Source organism: Acomys minous (assembly GCF_964271855.1).
Source record: "Acomys minous genome assembly, chromosome: 5".
NCBI lineage: Eukaryota > Metazoa > Chordata > Mammalia > Rodentia > Muridae > Acomys > Acomys minous.
In genome coordinates this window covers 118,242,881-118,263,957 of record NC_140494.1, presented here as the reverse complement: position 1 = coordinate 118,263,957, position 21,077 = coordinate 118,242,881, and the positions used below count along the sequence as shown (strand labels likewise).

The 21,077-nt window shown below is 37.5% G+C and overlaps 1 protein-coding gene across 12 annotated transcripts in view; it reads left to right on the top strand.

The window, feature by feature from the left end:
- Window positions 1-21,077, top strand: part of NEO1 (neogenin 1) — a 156,179-nt gene that overhangs the window by 74,719 nt on the left and 60,383 nt on the right. For all 12 annotated transcript variants that reach the window (XM_084782358.1, XM_084782364.1, XM_084782363.1 and 9 more), the window contains 2 exons: window positions 1,066-1,220; window positions 2,785-2,905. In XM_084782358.1, the coding sequence (XP_084638484.1) occupies window positions 1,066-1,220; window positions 2,785-2,905 (276 nt within the window). The remainder of the gene's footprint in view (window positions 1-1,065; window positions 1,221-2,784; window positions 2,906-21,077) is intronic.

Genomic DNA, 21,077 nt, shown 5'->3' with positions numbered 1-21,077 from the left:
GAACTCAGGACCTTTGGAAGAGCAGCCGGTGCTCTTAACCTCTGAGCCATCTCTCTAGCCCCTGTTGTACTTTGTAATGCTCTTCCAGTGCTTTATCTTAAGAAAGCACCAGCTGGCAATGTCCATTTCTATAACTGCAGAGAATGTTGTGGATTTGGAATTGAGAAGCTATTGATTCATAAGTGATGGTTTATTTAAAATTTTATAGATAAGAAAATTGAAGCACAAATGACTGAAAAATGTCTGAGTACTAATATAGATTATGCACAAAGAGTAAATTTAAGATTTCATGGGTGCTGCATCCCTGCTATGTCGAGACACACACTAAGCAAGATCCATAGTGACAACACTAGTCAACATGCCAATGTAAGTGGGAGTTTCATAAGGCCACCTTTTAATGAACAGCTACAGGCAATCGATGGCTGCAGAGAGATTGGGAAGTAATTTTCTTTAAGCACAAGCTTTCTGATAGGTTACCCAATCCCAAGTGGTCAACCCTAAACACATACATATACAAGCAATACTACATGGGCACAGTAAGATCAATATGTGTGTGTAGGTTTGTATGTGTATATGTGTAACAGTAACTATAGAAAAAGAGATGAATTTGAGAAAGCGTGCGTGTTAGCTGTAAACACAAAAGGAGTTAGAGTAAAGAGGAGAGATGATGTAAATATAATAATCATATATGAAAGCCTCAGAAAAAGGTTAAGTTTAGGTTAAAGGTTAAGTTAAATAGCTAGTATATGGAAAGATGGTCACTATTTGTAAATTTTCCTGATTTTATTTTATTGCATACACTTCAATTTTCTGGAACCTATCTCATGGCAAATGTAGGTCCGCCTAGTTATCTGTGAATTAAAAAAATATATTTTCTTTATAACTAAATAATATTTCATCAGGCAATTAATTTGTAAAGCTACTGTGCTGTTAACATTTTAAAATATATAGTTACATGATTTTAAAGAAACATGCAAATAAGTGAATTCTATGGTCTAAAACTTTGTTGATATGTGAATAGCTACCTTTTTCCCCCCACTGATATCTGTCCTTTTTATTTTAAAGTGCCACCTGAATTCTTGAAACAACCTGCCAACATATATGCTCACGAATCCATGGATATTATATTTGAATGTGAAGTCACTGGGAAGCCAACTCCAACTGTGAAGTGGGTCAAGAATGGGGATGTGGTTATTCCGAGTGATTACTTTAAAATTGTGGTAAGTATTTTTCGAAGAAGTATATTTATTTCTGAAACCTTCAAGTGTTTATAAGTAATTACCAAAAGGTGTATTATATATACCAATTTAAATCACTGCAAATGAAGAAACAGAAAAGTTAGGGGAAAATTAATAGAACGTATTTTTTTTTTCTGTAGAGAAAGCTGATTTGGTAGTTAATGTGAGATCGCATAGCAAATCAGTGGTTGCACTGGGCTTACAGCCTGCCTTCTGGTACTCTTAAATGTAGCTATTAGCATTTCCTGAGACATGCAGCAGTGCATACAGTGTGTTCTTCATCACCTTCACAGCTGTACTCAAGGAGCGGATCTCCCCTGTCCCTCTGTTCCTCTCTTCCTTCCTCCTTCCCTCCCTGTAGTCTCACTGTGTAGCTCTGGCTGTCCTGGAACTCACCATGTAGACCAGGCTGGTCTGAATTTACAGAAATCCACCTGCCTCTGCTTCCTGAGTCCGGGGGTTAAAGGTGTGTGCCACCATCTCCAGCTCTCTCTTAAAGTATGGAAAGCTAATCATCTTGAAAAACTTACCAGTTAATTATATAACAAACTATACAAAATTTAACCCCCAAATAATAAATCATACACATACTCTTCAAAGTAAGAATGACCCCATGCTAACACTTATAACAACAAAAATCCTTTTAGAAAGTGAGTGCACCATCAATAATTTTCAAAGTAGATACAAACAAGACCTGGTGATATTTGCCTGTAATCCCAACCCTCAGGAGGCGAAGGCAAGAAGATAATGAGTTTGAGGCCAGTGTAGGTTACTCATTGAGACTGTATCAAGTTGTAACAAAGCTGTAAATGCAAAAATTGTTGAATGTGGGGCTAAATTGATACCTCAGTCTGTAAAGTCCTTGCCGTGTAAGCATGAGGGCCTAAGTTCAGTCACCAGGAGAAACCCAAGCAAGGCCTTGAACTGAAATGCCAAGACTGGAGATGGAGACAGGTGGACCCCAGAGGCTCACTGGCCAGCTAGCCCAACCTAACCAGTGGGTCTCCCAGATCCCAGTGTGAGGAAAAAAGTGTTGAACATTTTTAAAAATTCTTCATCGTTGCTTTTGACTTTATATGTGTTAGGTATATAGCAGATATTATCAGTAGATAATCTTATCATCATCTAATAAATACCCTACTAATAGGATTAACTAAGTTTTAATAATATTAATGGCATACCTTAAAGTCTTTACACAAAACTTATTAAAAAGTTCAGAAGTAATTATAGTGTTTTAAAGACAGTATCATTTTATAAATTTGTCATACAAGTAATTAATATTTTGTGGAAATCTATTTTCTGTTTCTGAAATGTATAATCTCATGTTTAAAAGAAATAGTTTGTGTGTATTTAACATTAAAAACCAATCTGTTGTGTTGAAATTAGCATATTTATTTTATCATTATTTACATGTTGTTTTTTAAATTTTAAAGCAACCCTTATGCTAATAACTATTTCTTCCTTCGCTTTGAAAACATATCCTTGAGGTTTTAATCTCATGTTTATCAATTTGGTCATAAATTTTATGTATGTTTTTCTTCCTTAGAAGGAACATAATCTTCAAGTTTTGGGTCTGGTGAAATCAGATGAAGGGTTCTATCAATGCATTGCTGAGAATGATGTGGGAAATGCACAGGCTGGAGCCCAGCTGATAATCCTTGAGCATGGTAAGAGGGCAGCAGCAGTGAGCTAAAGGAGCGTGTGTCGGAAGCACTGTTACTCTAGAGTGCCCTGTGGCTGCTAGCTTGCCTGGTAAAGTCAGCATGTGGTATAGCTACGAGAAAAAGAACAGCAGTCTATATAATTTCTGTAATTAGAATTACTCAGAGCGCCTTAGAAGTTGAGAACACTAGCTGCTCCTTGAGAGGACCCAGATTTGATTCCCAGCACCCACATGGTGGCTCACAAGCATCTGTAACTCCATTCCAGAAGATCTGATATCCTCCTCTGATCTCCTTGGGTACCACATGTTAGACACACACACACACACACACACACACACACACACGCACACACGCACATGCACACGCATATACATTCAGACAAACACTCACATACATTTAAGAAACTAAAGAAAAGGAAAAGGTATTTAAAAAATAAAATTACTTAGAGATACATTTTCAGAGAGTGTTAAAAAGAAGTTGATATTAAGAAGAGAAAAACTCCTGTACAAGTGTTTGTCAGAACCCATTTGTGTTAGTCTCACAACTGTGTTTCTGCCATAGAAGGCTTTGACAATTTTGTTGTAATCATACTGACAATGCACTGGCAAGTCATGGGTTATTATTAGAAAGCAATAAGTCCCATAATTGTTAAGTTTTTTTCCTGGTTTTGCCATTTTACTTTTTATTTGTTTAAAAATTACTTTATTTGAATATGTCATTGCAAGCTTGTCTGTATGTGCACCATGTGCTCTTAGAGGCTAGGCTTCAATTTCCCAGAAATTGGAGTTAAAGTTTTTTGTGAGCTGCTTGATGTGGGTGCAGGGAACTGAACCTGATCCTCTGCAAGAGCATCAAATCCTCTTAACCACTGAGCTGTGTATCTCCAGCTCCTGCTTACTTAACTTTGAGATGGGTGAGGGTAATATGTGTCTCACCATGTTGGCCAAGTATCAAATTCCTTGGCTTAAGTGATCCTCTTACTTCAATCTCTCAAGATTAGAACTATAGAAGACATTTGCCACCATAACTGGCTTTTAATATCTTAATTGTCTAGAAGTTAATCTTCTACTCTTTTAGTTGTGTATGTGTGTCTATGTGGGTGTGTACACAGAATCCAGCGGTACCCAGTATGGATGCTGGGAGCCATACTCAGGTGCTCTGCAAGAGCTCTAAGTGCTTTTTACTTCTGAGCCATCATTCTAGACCCAAACTGTTTTGATTTTTAAGATAAATATATATGTAGGAAAGTTAAAGGAAGGAAGAAATATAACAATTTACAATACCTGATCTGTCTTTATGGTTTTTATAATATATAAGGAATGTAAGGTTTACATGACCTTAGTTGAGCTATTGTCATGTTTTTGACACACATAAAACAGCATAGAAGATATAATGTCCATGAGCAATGCAGCAGTGCTAAGACATTCTGGTGGACAGTAGAGTACAAGCTGGTTATGACACGGTTGTAAGATAACAATTACATGTATCAAACAAATAGAAAAAAATCACTCTGACAAAGAGACATTAGTGATCTCTGTCATTCAAACATTGTCAGCGATTGAAAATTAAATATCACTACAGAAAAATCAAAGATATTTTCAAGATTTTATCTGGTGGCTGAACGAATGATAATCAAACTGCAAAAATAGAAAAGGAAGGCATGTCAAAGTAGAACTATGGGGCAAGTTGGGTGTGGTGGTACACGCAGTGAAGAGGCTGGGGCAAGTTGGGTGTGGTGGTACACGCAGTGAAGAGGCTGGGGCAAAAGAATTGTGAGTGTAAGGTTAGTCTGGGCTGTATAGCAAGAGTCTGTCTCAGTAAGAGGACAGGAATGAAAACAAAGAACCAGCTTCTCTCACTGTAAAAAAGCCTGAGGCCTGTCTGAAAGCTGAGCTAATAATGCAGCCAAGTAATGTAAATTTCAAGGACAAGCTTTCCAGCCCCACAGCCTAAATGTTGGGTTATATGAATTGGTTTATCCTTACTAAGAAATGGCTGCCAGAAGTATGAGGGAGAGAGGAAGTTTTATATTTTACCTAATTCTTAAAGGCCAAGTATGTATGAACTAGTTTGAAATGTATGAAGGACCCACACACCAGGCACCAAGCAAGCTCTTGTTTGCTTGTAGATAAATTTTCCTGGTGTTCCACATAGTACTAATTGAGAAGAAATTCAGCATAGGAGAATCAAAGTTGTCTCTCAGGTATAGAAATAAAGGGAGTGTTCTGCCCTCTTGGGAGGTACATACAAGTCTCTCACGTTTCCTTGGATTCTCCTATAAGCCTCAAACCTATGGAAAAGAAACAGAAAACCTATTTATTTCACATGTTTCTGCAGAAAACTGAGAAACCAAACTCTTCTTCTGTGAGAAGAAACCCTTAAGACAGACAGACAGACAGACACACACACACACACACACACACACACACACATTTTTAGGGCCTGGGCAAGGGGTGGGGAAATATGCAGGATATTGCATATGCTAGGTAATACAGGTGCTAGGTGAGCCGCACCTTCTGCTTTTGAAGAACAAAGGGCAGATAATCAATATTGTTGAAGAGAAGGATAGAAGAGAAAAAGCTTTACCTTGAAAGAGGGTCAGAATATAATTTTGAATTCTAGAAGGTAGGATTTCTACTAAGGAGGGCAAGGGTGTTTAAGAACATACCCACCTAAGATCAACGTAGTGTAAAGCAGATTTAGCCTGCCATAGAAAGAACCCCAGCCTACCTAAACCTGAAGCTGGTCAAGGACAACGGACAATTACATCTACCTCAGCAATGAACCTAACACTAAGGCACAAAGCCTTTCTCTCTTGAGAAAGGTCATGAGCATGGTAGGAAATTCCTTTTATAATAGTGTCCAGGAATGGTTCAAAGCTGGGGGCGGGGGCAGGGAAGGACTTAGGGAAAGGCTTCTGTCTCTAAACACATGACAGTAGTAATCTATTTGAAGCCTATGGTGGACTTTCGGTACAACTAAATCTATAAGAAACTCAATACTTGACTGTTGGCTAAACTCCGCTCTAATAGTTTTCACCAAAGAGCAGACATACCTGTGCTGTGTATGATACTTAATTTTTAACATAGCCCTTTGTGCTTTGTTCATCACTTAGTGAAAAATTAATAAATGCTCCCCAAACCTGATGGGTTACAACCCTACATAAAGAACTATAGTCAACTAAGTAACTCTGGGATGAGGAGAGGTGGTCTTCTCAAGGGAAGAGCATACCAAGTGACTTTCCAGTGGAAAATGGTCAGCCCTGAAAACATATATACAAGTAGCATTACATGGACTCAACAGGTTGTATTTAGGAATATGTCTGTATGTGAAAATACATATTTACATGCAATAGCAATTAGTGAAAAACAGAGGCCATGAATTTTAAGGAGAGCAGAGAAATGTTACAATTAAATTATAATCTAAAAAATAAACAGCAACAAAAGACCTTGACCAGCAGGAAAACAAAGATGGGCCTAGAGAGATGGCTCAGTGATTAAGATCACTGGCTGCTCTTCCAAAGGACCCACATTCAAGTCTCAGTACCTACATGGCTGCTCACAAAGCAGCTCGTTTTAGGAGATCAGCCAACGTCTTTTGGCCTCAATAGACACCAAGCACACATTGTAGCGCACAGACATGCATGCAAACAAGACACCCATACACATAAAAATAGTAATTTTTTAAAAATTACAGCAGAGGCTTTTTTCTTTTGCCAAAATGTAAAGACTTTTTGGGGGTGGAGGAAGCAACCCAAATTATATACCTAGTAAAAGTATTGTCCAAAAATGAAAATGAAGACCTTTTCAGAACAGAAACTAAGAAAATTCATTGTATGCAACTCATAGTAAGAAAAGATAAGTAATAAACTCAGTGAATGAATTGTATTCAGTTTTTAAAAATCCTTCAAAATAAAAATGAAATGAAAACCTTTTCAGAACAGAAACAGAAAATTCACTACATACAACTCATAGTAGAAAAAGATAAAGCAATAAACTTAATGAATGAATTGTTTTTCTATTTTTAACAAATGTTACTTCATGATGGTTGGATAGCATGTGAGTGGGTTTGTATCTTTTAAAGAAATTGTAATTATTTAATAAAAGCATTTTGAGAGTTACATCTTAAAATTACTAACTTAACACATTAATTTTTAAGGAATATTTCCTTAGAAAGCAGAGATTTAGAAAAAGACTGTTAATATTGGCATTAGTGATTTTAAAAGAAAAGTAGAAATAGAGGAAAAGAATTGGAAATGACTTAAAAGTTGACCAATAGAATGAAATGAAAATAGTTATAGAACAACTTTATAATAGAAAAGTGACTTGAACACTTTTTAATGAGATGAAAAGAATCTCAGTATAGACTTTCAAGTAGAAAAGATGCAAAACTTGAATTTAAAAACTATACAAACACACTTAAGCATTCCCTTACCCCAAATTTTACATTAATTAGTTACTTTGATGAATGATTTTTTTTTTTTAGTGTTTTCAGATTGCTGTATGAACTTTTGCATAATCTATAAGTTTTTTTTCCCCAACCTTTCTGGCGTTTTGAAGCATAGAAAAGCCACCAGACACATAATACTGAGGACCTTCTGCTAATAATAACATCATCAGTGGAAGGTCAGCACTCACAGCTAGTCTCTTTTAGAGGAGGATGGTATCATGTTGCATGAAGGAGAGAGGATTCCGGCAGCCCCCATTGATGTCCGCCGATTTGGCAGGATATAGGCAGAGGCTTGGGCAGCACGAAGGTGGAGTGATGAAAACTAGCCTACTGTGGAGCTGCTTTCCCTTTGCACTCAGTAGTATGGTGACTCCCCAGGATATACTGTAGTATATGACAATTCCCAAACCCCTCACCCCGTGTCCTTCTTGTTTGTGTGGGTTTTTTATTTTTTTAAACTCATTTGCTTTTAGCAGACTCCTTAATATTTTAAAAGGAAATTTTCAAGAATGGACTAGATAGAGTAAGGTTGGCAAAGTGTACCTCATATGCTGGATCCATCCCATTTCCTGTCTTTTTCATTGGAACATAAACATATACATTTGTTAAGAGTTTATCTATGTCTTGCTTGGGGTCATTTCATATTGTAATGACAAAAGTCACTAGTTTGGAGAGAGACCAAATGGCCTGTAAAACCCAAAATACTCTCTTGCCTTTATAGAAAATGTTTGCCAACTACCAGACTTCCTCACAAATGTTAATAGTTTGTGATTCTACGTTATTTCTCACTGGTGAAAGTCTATTTCATTTAAGACTTTTTAAAAGACAAAAGTTGGAGTAGATGAAAGGAAAAGACAAAAGAGGTGTAAAAGGATGAAAACAGGATAGGAGCAAAAAGACAGATCTAGGAGGAAATGTACTGCGAATTCATAAAGAACTCTCGGGAGAAGTAGAGACTGCAGATAATGTCCTGGTTTGGCACAGCCTGGAGTAGCAGAGTGGAGGTAACCAGTGAGATGTTCTTTGTTTTTTTTCCTTTATTTCTTTATTTAATCATTTTACAGTGTGATCTCAGCCCCCACCCTCCTCTCCTAGTCTCACTTTCTTGTACCCCCTCTTTCTTCTCAGAGAAAGGGAAGCCTTCAAGGGGTACCAACCCACCCTTGCATCTCAAGCTGAAGCAGGACTAAGCACATCCTCTCCAGCTGAGGCCTAATAAGGCAGCCTAGCTAGGTGTAGGGGAAAGGGATCCAAAGTCAGGCAACAAAATCAGAGGCAGCCCCTACTCCCATTGTTAGGGGACCCACTTGTTGACCAAACTGCAGCCTACTACATATGTGTAGGGGGTCTAGGTCCAACCCATGCAAGCCCTCATGGACCCTTGTTAGTTGATACTGTATGTCTTCTTGTGGTATCCTTGACCCCTCCAGCTCCCTCAGTTCTTCTCCCACTCTTCGACAAAACTCCCCAAGCTTGGCCTATTTGGCTCTGGGTCTCTGCATTTGTTTCCATCAGCTGCTGGATGAAGCCTCTCAGAAGACAGTTATCCTAGACTCCTATCTGCAGTCATAGCAGAGTATCATTAATAGTGACAGGGATTGGCTCTCTCTCATGGGGTGGGTTTCAAGTTGGGCCAGTCATTGGTTTGACATTCCCTCAATCTGTGCTCCATCTTTATCCCTAAAGTAGGCAAGACATATTTTGGGTTGAAGGTTTTATGGGTGGGTTGGTGTCCCCATCCACTGGCTGCAGGGTTGTGGATTATAGCATGGTTATCCTGTACTTTATGGCTTTTTAAATGTATATCCTGTCCACAGGTCTGATCATTGGCAATGTTGCAGGAGGGAAGAAAGGCTGATGAAAAGGAAATAAAATGAGCTTGTTTATTGTAAAGGAAATTCACACTTTACCAACACATTACTGGTATAATGGCTGAGGTAGATAAGATACATACTGAGCATTATGTGTGGGTTTTTTTTTTTTTCATTTTATTTTAGTGAAGCACTTGTCAAAAATTCCATATAATTCTGAGGTTACAGAATGATAGATGTTTTGGAGAAAATGACTAATAGCTTGGCATGATTAAAAGTTGGCGAAGTAGCAAGAAATTATTAGTCATTAGTGGAATATTTTAAATCTAAAACACTACTTGCATAGGTTAGTTAATGTTGATCAAAGGGTTAATTCTAATTTATTATTTTACTTTTGTACTAGTAATTATAATTTAAAATTTTACTCTAGATAACTGATATAATGTGACTCTCAGTTGTGCTTACTGTATCTAGGAATTCACTGCATACCCCATACTAGCCTCAGATTCACAGCATTTGCCGCACATTCCTGAGTGCTAGGATTAGTCAGGTACCACCACCCCCACCTCGTGTCTAGGAGCTGTTTTAAGATTACAGATGTATCTAATGCCAATGTTTCCTCTGTTCCTGACTTATTGATGGGGTCAAATTCTGTAATTCTGTGCTTTTTGTTTTCTGTAAAATGAATTAAATTGGGTGATTATTTTTTGTATTTTACTTTATTACTTCAAATACCCCATTAAATGTAATTATTTTAGGAGTATATGTTTAATGTCAGATGTGATTTTATTTATTTAATTTTATGAGTGTTTTTGCCTGCTTTTAACACTAAGTTCTCTTTGGCCCCTCAGATGAAAATAAAGTTAAAAAGCTAACTTGATGAAGCAAATTTTAAAGCTGTCTTTAAGTAGAACTTTTTAAGAAAATCTACTTAACATATTTATATTATTTAAAATGGAAAAAAATAATCTTTTCTGACCAGATTGAAAGGCATCTGAAATGTCTAGTTAAAACTAAACTTGCATTATTTTTAAAAAGGCCTAACACATGTTCACTGTCAAAAATAAGACCATGTAATTGACTTATAAAAAAGTAAATGTACTGTTAGTCCTTCCCTGGTCTCACTTTCTAGAGCTAGCTCTTGTTAACAAATGTAGTTTGTTACAAAGTAATTCAGTAAATATATATGATAAAATCCCATATACCTTACAGAAGTATGGGGTTGTGCTAAGTGGTAAGGTTTAAGTAGCCAGGAAGCAGGCATGGTCTTCTGCCCTCATAAAACGTTTATCTGTTAGAATAGAGAGACATCAAGCAACTGAAATAAAAACAAAATATTTAAAGATTTTGTGTCTGTTTAAATGAAATGAAAAGAATGCTTTATGTTGTGGATTGAATATAGAGTCAGCCCCCACAGGCACATGTGTTTGAACACTTGTCTTAACCTAGTGTCATCCTTTTGGGAAGTCGTGGGACTTTCAAACGTGGGGAAAGGCTGGTAGATAGAGGGATTTGGTACCCTCCCTAGAGCTGTAGGCATCCTAAGATACGAGGGAATGATCCTAAGATCCCCTTCCTCTTGGGATCTCAGCTGCTATACCTTTTCTGCCATGAAACTGAGCTAAAGCAAATCTTGCTTTCTCTGAGTTATTTTCATTATGTACTAATAATTTGTTCCACCAATAAGACAAATAACCAGTATTCTCTGATAAAGAATTATTGGTGTTCTAGGTCTGGAAATTTCTCACTCAGTAATGTACTTGCCATACAAACGTGAGGACATAAATTCAGATCCCTAACACCCACATAAAAAGCTGGTGTGGTGATGTGTCCCTGTAATCTCAGTGCTGGAAAAGCCAAAACGGAATTTCTGGAGCTTACTGGTAGCCAATTCAGCTGAATCAGCAAACACCAGGTTTATTGAGAGACCATCTCAAAAAAATATGTGGACAGTAATAGAAGACACTCAACATGAGTCTAGCTACACACAGACATACTTGCATACACGCCACTGCCACCATGCATACATAAACAGTTATTAAGGGAGTAGGGCATGCGTTTTAATCTTAGCACTTGAGAGCTGGTGGCCGAAGAGTGCCATAAATTCGAGGCTAGCTAGAACTGCCCAGCAAGCTCTAGGACAGCCTGAGCTACTTACTGTATGAGCCCTTGTCTTTTAAAATGGGGTCTTTTAAGAAATGGCTCAGCGGTTAAGCGAACTGGCTGGTCTTCCAGAGGAACCTGCTTTTCTCAGTGCCCACATAGCAGCTCACAGCCTGTAACTGTAGTCCCAGGCGGTCAGACACCTTTTGGCCTCCCTGGGCACTTCATGTATGTGGTGCACAAACACACATGTAGTAAAATACCTGTCTGTTCACTTAAAACATAGGCGGGAGGAACTTTTTGAGGATAGATATTTTAAAGAGAGGACCTTGTTAAATTGGTGATACTCAAGCTGAGACCTGAAAGATTCAAAGGAGTTTATGTGTTCTTTTATGTGCACAGAAATACATGTTTTAGTTGCAGAAATAGTGTTTTTCTGATTTTTACATTTCCCGGTATTTTATGAACATGTTTACTTTTTTTTTTTTTTTTTTTTTTTTTTTTTTTTGCTATAGAACTCTATTACAAGACAATGAGATGTGTTTTGGTTGGGTTTTGTTTGTTTGTTTTTGAGTTCTTATTAACAACATACCTTTTTTAAACGTGCAGCTGAAGAATAAGTTATTATTTACCTGGGTGTGATGGAACTGTCTTACAATCCCAGCATTTAGGAGACAAAGGCAATAGAATTGCGTGTTTGAGGCCAGCCTAGGACACATAGAGCCTCATCTAAGGGAAAAGAAAGAATTTAGCATATGTTTCAACAATCTGTTAATAATCATTTATTTTGAAACTATAATTGCTGGGCATTTAAAGGTTCATATTATTTAAGCTAGCATAAATTTGAAAATGACCAAATAAATACAACCAATAAAAAATACTTTAAAACATGTTAAAAAGAATAAGAGGACCTATGTATGGAAAATACCTGTCTTAGTTAGGGTTACTGTTGCTTTGATGAAACACTGTGACCAAAAGCAACTTGAGGAAAGGTTTATTTTGCACACTTTAACTCTGTATAACAGTTCACCATCAAAAGCAGTGAGAGTAGGAACTCACCTGGCAGGAACCTTGAGGCAGGAGCTGATGCAGAAGCCGTGGAAGAGTACAGCTTACTGGCTAGCTTCCCGTGGTTTGCTCCATCTGCTTTCTTATAGAACTGAGGACCACCAGCCTACAGGTGGCCCTATCTACTGTGGGCTGTGTCCTCCCTCATCAGTAACTAAGAAAATGCCCTATAGGCTTGCCTATAGTCCAATCTTAAGGAAGCATTTTCTCAATTGAGGCTCCCTCCTCTCTACTAACTAGCTATAAAACTAGCCAGTACAATGTCCAAGTTATATTCTTTTTCTTTTAAAAAAAATTTTAACATCTTTTTAAAATTTTATTAATTTGTTCAGATTACAACTTAATTGTTATCCCAACACTTGTATCCTCACATTCCTCCCTCCCTCTCACTTTCACCCTATTCCCCTCCCCTAGGTCTATGACCGAGGGGGACCTCCTCCCCCACTATATGGTCATAGGCTGTCAAGTCTCATCTTGGTAGCCTGCTTATTCTTTCTTTGAGTGCCACCAGGCCTCTCCACCAAGGGGAGGTGGTCAGATATGGAGCACCAGAGCTCATGTCAAAGTCCCCACTCTTCCACATAACTGTGGAGAATGACCTGTCCATTGGGTAGATCAGGGTAGGGGTTCGACTTTCTAGTCCACTTTCTAGACTGCTCCGGACAGGAACCTATATTCTTTTTCTTTTCCGTTGAGACATGTGGTATTTACATGTGGTAAATACCAATTACATGTGGTATTTAAAGCTCTCAACTGAGTAGTATCAAGAATATTTCTTTGTGTAGTTAAAGACTTTTACCTAGTAATAATTTGTTAAGCGTTTGGTAAATGTCCCTACAAAAGAAGATAGAACCAGATCTCTGATTTATTGAATTAGTATCATGGAGAGAGGTTTTATAAATCTAAGGTCATAATCCTTAGTCCTTCGGGGTTAGGAAAGGTTGTGGTCATTATGCTTGAGCTATAATATAATGTGCGCTAGTTTTAGGTGCCTTTGGTAAAGTTGACACATTGAAAGTATACATAGTTTATTTAATGTTCAACATGAATTTCATCTTTGCAAAACTCATAGATTTTGTGACTAGAACTTATGAGACCAATAATTATTTATGATATTTGGTAGCAAAATTGAAGAAGCCCTACAGATGACTTATCCAGACTCAAAGATGCACTTAGAAATTTTCAGAGAGCAAACTTAAATTTGAACTTGATGCTATTATTTTGTTATTAAGAAGGAATATGTTTTGCAGAGCTAAGATAACAAAAGGATAGTATGTATGAATGTTATTTAATTGGAAGCTATACTTAAAAAGTGCTAAATTATACACTAATGTCATAATTGGCAGAATATCATTTGAGTTAGAAAGGCATCAGTGACAATCTGGATGCTAAAAGATTTGATTTCACGTGGTATCAATCCTAGATCATTGTGTTTTTCATTTTAGATTTAGAGTGTTAGTGTTGAGACTATCTTCCAATTGACATATGTTTATGAGATTACCTGAAATAAGTATAATTTAAAATGCAGTTGAGAAAATTTTAAAATATTATCACTTTGATGCTATATTTGCCTCATAAGAACTGTAATACTGTCCTAATGCTTTAGACGTGTACATTATATTTAAAGCAGGCTTTTTTCTTTTTCTTTTTTTTTTTTGGCACCAGCATTACTGTCTGATCCCTTTATGCAGTGTGTACCTGAGCATTATGCACATCAACTAGTAAAGTAAAAGGAAGGCTTTTTACTTGTATTCTGGGTTAGGTGGTGACTTTTTTCTTTCTTTCTAAGTTTTGGGTTCTCTTCAGTTCATATTCAGAAATCTTAGTCCATTAAAGTAGTTTTGTAAAAGATCTTATTAGGACTCCTTGATTTTTTTTTTAAATACATAATGTGAAGAGATTAAAAAAAAGCAGCGAGGATTTGGTTTCTGAAGCTGAATCTTAAAAATGTTAATGTTCTTTCAGATTTCAAATTTCATGAAATTTTGTCATGATTGGAGTTTAATGTAAATCATTAAGCTCATTGAAACAAAATCAAAGTTTCCTTTTTGTTGGTCAAATTGGGTAACGAATAGAAGTATTTTTACACATTTGTCTTATGTCCTGTGGGGTGTAGAGATGTTATCTAGGAGACAGCGTTTTGGTTTAGAATGGAAAAAAAGCTGTCTTTTTGTGGGGCTCATTGCTGAGGTAGGTGCGTCACTAACATCTGACACACCTTTTAAAATGTCAGGAAAAAGTCAGCTGACTTCCTTGATACTGAAACACCCCTCCTGCACAAAGAAGGGGAGGAGTATTTTATTTTATAACTTCCTTCAATTGTTTAAACTAGCAGTTCACTGCAAGAGCATACACATAACAAGAGTAGAAATAACCAAACAGAGTGTGTCCCTAGGTCAGAAGGTTACTTCTCAGCCAGTGAAGAGTTAGTTCTTCAGAGAAGGAGCTGTAAATCTGTGAGTTGATCCTTACAGTTCTGTTCCCTGCACTGAAAGCAAGTATTCAGAATACACAGCTGCGTTCCTGGTCATGTTATATCCTCTGTACAGTCTTCTGGCTGTTTGCCAGTTGTACAAAAGAGCGTTATAGGTACTGTGTTAGTCTTGAATTCCTTCATTTGGGAAGTGTGTTAATCTTTTGTAGCCATTGAGACTGGGTACCAAGTTCACAGATAACAACTTAGTTGAGCCTCAGACTGCTAGAAAATTGTTAGATTTACTGATACATTAAATCCGTATCCTCCGTGCTCCTCAAACAATTTCCTTAATTGAGCTAATAGCTCTGCATCTTCCAACTCATGAGAGTTTGAGATCTTTTCATGATCTAATACATACCCAGTGTTTGATGAAAGCTCTGTGGCTGTTATCTAGATATAATTGTTTAATGAATATCTATTAAACCAAACTTGTCAGTTATGTTTTCAAATTCTATAGAGCCTTACCTAATTTTTGTCCACTTGTCTGCTTCAGGAACTTTCTAATGATGTGTCAGTTCCTGAGCTACTGCTTGCTGCTTTATATATTCAAAAGCTGTGTTGTTAGTGTAGGAGATAAGACTTGCCTCCCTAATGTATGACTAGTTCATAAAATCTAAGACACTGGGGAATTCTAAGATACAACCTTCCAGATGGTAAAACATGAGAAAGTGTGTCTCACAACCAAGGAAATACATATTGTTCTTAACATCAGGAAACACTTGTTTTTCTCCTGGTCAGTCCTTTTGCTTTCAATTCCCCTTAGTCTAATACTGATTGTAATTTTTTCTCTTAATTACATTGTTTGCCATATATTTCTGTATCATTTTCAAATTTTTATTGCCATTTTCTTTGATAATTATCAACTTTAAATAATTTTTTACTTACATTATTTCCTCTATCTCAATATGTTTCTTTCTGATTTATTATTCAGCAACTCTTGCAATTTTGACATATTTAGACAAATTTTTCTCCCTCAACACTCTTAGGGTTAATCTAATCTTTCCTCTCATTAGACAGTAGGAAAAGTTCATTATATTTATTCTTATTCACATTTTGCCTCTCTGTAAACCATTCTTGGGGTCATAACTTTTACTTTCTTAATTTAGTTGAAGTTTTTTTTTTTTCATTTAACTAGATGGATTATATTTTATAGTAAATATCTCTGCATGTACAAGAAGTACACATGGGAAGTGACCTTTCAGTGCTTCTGTGTCGGGGTACATGATTTCTATCAGTATAGCTTGCTATTTGGTCATCTTAACCTTGATGGTGTGAATTAAGTGGTATCTTCCATTCTGCCTTCATTTTTAATCTTTCTGTAGTCACCTCTAACCCCAGATCTCCTCCAGTTACCTAACTGTAAATGTTCTGGAGGATTTTGAAATTTCAAAGCTGCTTTTATAGGCATCTATGTGCTTCCTCTTATACATGTCATCCCTGCTTCCAGATGTACTGACAGTTCCTCAAGATCAGTTGATTTTGTGTGTTGTTAGTCTGCCCCTTTGAAGTTCTTAAAATCCCAGCATTTCCTCCATTAAATTTGCTTTTCTCTTATCTGTCTTATTTCTTAATATGGTTTTATTTACTTAAAATACTTTAATGAAATTTATGCTGTCTTGTTTTGCTGGGAACAAGCAAACTTATTCTAAGTACTAGCATTTTGTTTTCAGACTCCATTTAATCATAGGGAGAAACTTACGTTCAAGATCCCAGACCCTGGGGGAGCAGGGGACTTTCCAATAGCTGAACAGCTTCTGTTGTAAGGAAACAGTTGTCTGAATCCAGATATCTCAGGGACAAATTATAAGGAGACAGTTTCTGAGTCAAGACATCTCAAAGATAACCTCTCCATCTTGCTGACAGAGTTAAACTAAGTTCATGTTCCCAGGCCTAGGAACCTAATCATATCCTAATTGATGAAAACTCTCTTGTTCAACCTCCTTATGTCAAAATGATTGGGCAATGCTACAGCCATCCCCACTCGTTCTTGCTTTATGGTTTCATCCTTTAAACATGCTGTACAACGTCACTTCAGGGTTGTAGTTCAGCTCTGAGTCTATTCTGCAGCCCTGGTTGATTAGTAGTAGCTTGATTACAGTTAATTTTTGTTACCTGCATTGACCTGGTGTTTGAGTTATGTTGGATTTAAGTGGACCCCACAACAGTTTATTATTTGTGAGTAGTCTTAAGCCAGGCATGGTGGAACACACTTTTAATCCCAGCACATGGGAGGCAGAGACAAGTGAATCTCTTGAGTTCAAGGCTATGCTTATCTACAGAGTGAGTTCCAGGACAGCCAGGGCTACACAGAGAAACCCTGTCTCGAAAAATATAACTAACCAAAAAAACCAATTAACTGAACAATCTATGTAAGGAATGATAAAAGTGATTCTATGCTTGGAAATACTTTGTAGCCATTGGGAATGTTGAAGTTTGTTTTTATCCAGATGTGGCAGCCTCTTCAAGCCATGTGCTATACAAAAGTTTGCAAAGCAACATGTTTGGCATTATTCCATTTCTTTATGTGTGTAAACATAAAGACATCTGTATTAATCAGCTTTCCATTGCTGTGATAGACTACCTAGGGTAAACTACTTGAAAGGAGAAAATTAGTCTTTGCTCATACTTGAGTTTTAGTTCATGGTCTTTTATCTCTGTTGCTTTGGGCTATGGCAGTGAATTACAGGGAGAGTGTCAGAGCTTGCTCACCTCATGACTCTTGGGAAGTGGAGGAAAGGGAGAAAGGGGAAGGGTCTAAGGCAAGGAAGAAAGGAAATCCAAGAAATATTTTGGAAGATATGAAGATACCATCTGTATTCTACTAGAAATATTTGGGTGGAAAGTGAAGGGTCCCTGTAGGTGTCAGACAGGGAAGCAACCACACAAAGAGATGGGAGTGAAAACCAATTGACTTCATCAACCTGGATCAGACGTCTAGGAGTCTAATGCCAGGTGGCTCATTGTCAGCATATTTAAAATACAGTACAACTGGCGAAAGGTTTCCAGGAAACAGTCCAATTCCAAGTGCTCAATAATGCTTGAGGTGAGGTTACATAGACACTTCCTTACAAAGTACATGTGACCATAAGGGTGGGTTATGTAGCTAAAAGTCCTAGAATCTAGTGTGGTCTGTGACCATCAGAATAGAGGTCAGCAGACCATAAAGTACATTGTAGTTGACCTTTGCTGCTTTATGGGTTCTTCTTTTTCTCATTCTTTATTTCCCCAACTCCCTACCCCAGCTTCACCCCCTAACACTAGGTAGGAGAGAAACAGAGATAGAGGTGAGAGAGGGATTAGGAAAATATCCAAATCTAATTTCTTCCCTTTTGTTTATTTTTTGAACATGGCTACTAACAAACTGAAGCCAATTTCCCTAAATGACCAACAACCACCTACCCCCCCCTATCTTACCATAACCCTGTCCCACAGCATTAGCAGGCATATGCTATGTGACTGTTGGGAAAGCTGATAGTAACCCCAGAACAACCATCCTCTTAATTCTAGCAGCCCCATGTCCCTGCACCTGGGGTTAAAACAAAAGCACATTCTTACAATATGTTGTTGTTGTTTTAAAGAAGCCAAAATTTCCTAATTCTTCACTACAGTATATGTGACATCTCCCTTAAGAATGGGTAATGGTCTAGGGAGGGAAGAGTTTGGGATAAACATTCTGAGACATTTGGGTGAGATCTTTCTCTGTAGATAGCAAAAATGTCACCAGGTCATTAACAACTTCCACTCTTAGCTTTCTGAATGGAATGCATTTGATTTTTCTCTCATTGAGAAGACACCCCTTCGTCATTAATGTTCCTGGTTCCCATAGTGCTTCTACGGAGTACATGGCCCTTGTGCCCTTCTACGGGAAAGGAAAACGTTAGTCCTTTTACTTTGCACACCTCTGCTTGTTGTAAGTTATTTTATAGTTGGCTTACTGATTAAATGGATTCCTTATCATGGTTGAACAACCATAGCAGTTTTCAGGCATAGAAGCTCTTTTCAGTAGGCTCTCTGTAGTACAGGCTCTTAGCTAGTATTTAATCTAGGGTGCCTAGAACTGATTACCATTCTTGGGGGTAGGGATTTATCATTAATATTTAGAAGTGTTATGTTAGTAAACAAAATAGGATTTTCTCCTGTTAGAGGTGTTTAGCACTAGGCTCCCATGTTTACCTGTCCCGCCCCTCTCCTTTCTTTGTGGTAGATTTGCTGACATTTCAGGCACATAACACTGTATGGAATTGTACCTCTGTTGACAGTCATGCATCATGTAGATCTCATCCGGTCCTAAGCAATGTCACCATGATCGTCCCTGGGACTTACCAACATAGTAGAGTTCTTTACATGAGGAAACAAAAGGGTACAGAGAGAGAACCTTTCCCAAGACACTCCCTTGAAGGAAGGAGTTTAGAAATAAACTCACGCAGAGAGGCTGGAGAGACGTCTGAGGTTAAGAGCACAGATTGCGCTTCCAAAGGTCCTGAGTTCAATCCCCAATAACCACATGGTAGATAACAACCATCTATGAGATCTGATGTCCTCTTCTCGCCTACAGGTACACATGCAGACAGAACATTGTATATATCATAAATTTTTTTTTAAACACACATTTTGTACTCAAAATTTAAATGTGCTTATTCACAGCTTACTTCACTTATTTAAGTAGGTGTCGAATTAGAATAATTGGGTCTTCTTAACCAAGGGCAACATGCCCAGCACAGAATTTAATAATTTCCATTTTCAGAAAAAGCTTCAGGTATGTGTAATGTTGTTAGTCAAGTGAAGCTGTCAGCCCCAGACTGGCCTGTGTCTGTTGCCCTAGATGTGGGAACAGTGTGAACAAAGAAGCTGAAAAACTCATTCTTGTGCAGTGAGCCAGGAAGATCCAGAACACAACATGAAAGATGTGTTCCATTATACAACAGGGCCTCCTAGGCTGGAGAACTAGATTTGCTTCCACCGGAGGAGGACTGTGAACCCAGGCTTGAGGTTTCCAGGCTTACTCTGTGGGGAGTTTTGGAGCAGAATGAGATCATATCTTTGACTCTCGGGAATAAATTCTGATGGCAGAAGGGGAACAAAACAGCACAATTTTTCAAACAGTGAATTTAATTGCACCTGTGGTTTCACTTAGGCTTTGGGCTTGTGATGACTGATGAACATTTATAAAAGTCTCAGAGTAGTTTCTAGACATTTTAATTTTGTGGAAGACTTTACATAGGTTGATTTTAAACCTAAGTGTTTTAAGTAACAGAAGTGCCCTATAAGTCTGTGAGCATTGCTGTTTCATATTAAGATATGTATCTCAGTAAAGTGTGTACTTGGGGCTGAAGAAAAATCTCATAATCTTACATTTTAATAGACTAACTTTTCCATGGGGGTAGACACAGAAAGGAGAGGGCACGAAAGAGTAAGTGATTTGCCTAGAGTGACACAAGTAAGTGACATCTGAACTGAAAATTATGTTTTCATTCTCCTGTTGGCTAAATTCAGAGGCCTTTTAAACTAAAAGTCAAAGTTAGATTTACTACTCCACCCAGGTCCTCTGTAAGATTGAGACAATATGGTAGGACAGATTACAGAATTGTTGTAATGATTTACAACTCGGCAGAGTTCCATATGGAAAGTGCTCAGGTACTTCTGGAAGACGGTTGCCCTATTGCCCTACCACTTAATCGAAAACTAAGAGATAAGTGTGCTTATCTAGCCTACTGGAGGCCCTGAGCTCAATCTCTACCAAATGGTGGATATGGAAGAAATGAAGTCTACAAATTGTTTTCCTCTCTGCCTGTTTGCTACCAATTTCCCCAAGAATTTTATAGTATTTTTTTTTTTAATGTAAGACCCTCTCTCAGGGGATATGTGAGATTAAACTTGTACTTTTCATCTCTAAAAGGAAGATTTAGATTGAATACAAGGAGTAAACTTTCTAAAATCAGAACTAATAGAAATAGGCCACCTCAGGAAGAGCAGGTTAGCTGTGGATGCTTAGTGCCTGCACTGCTTTTTCTCTTCAACCCAGTACCACATGCGCAGAGCTGTTGAAAATGATATTAAGATGAAGACCCTGGTAGGACCCTAAGCCACCTATATTGTTTTTGTGGTCTTGGAATGTTTGGTTCAGGTTTTTAAAGTGTTATAGTTAAATGAATTGATATAATGACAAATGAAGTGTAATTTTTCAAGATGAGGAAAATCACTTCCCTGGATATTGCCAATATGGAAAACAGAGCTTAATATTAAAGGTGAATGTGCCACTGAAAAGCAT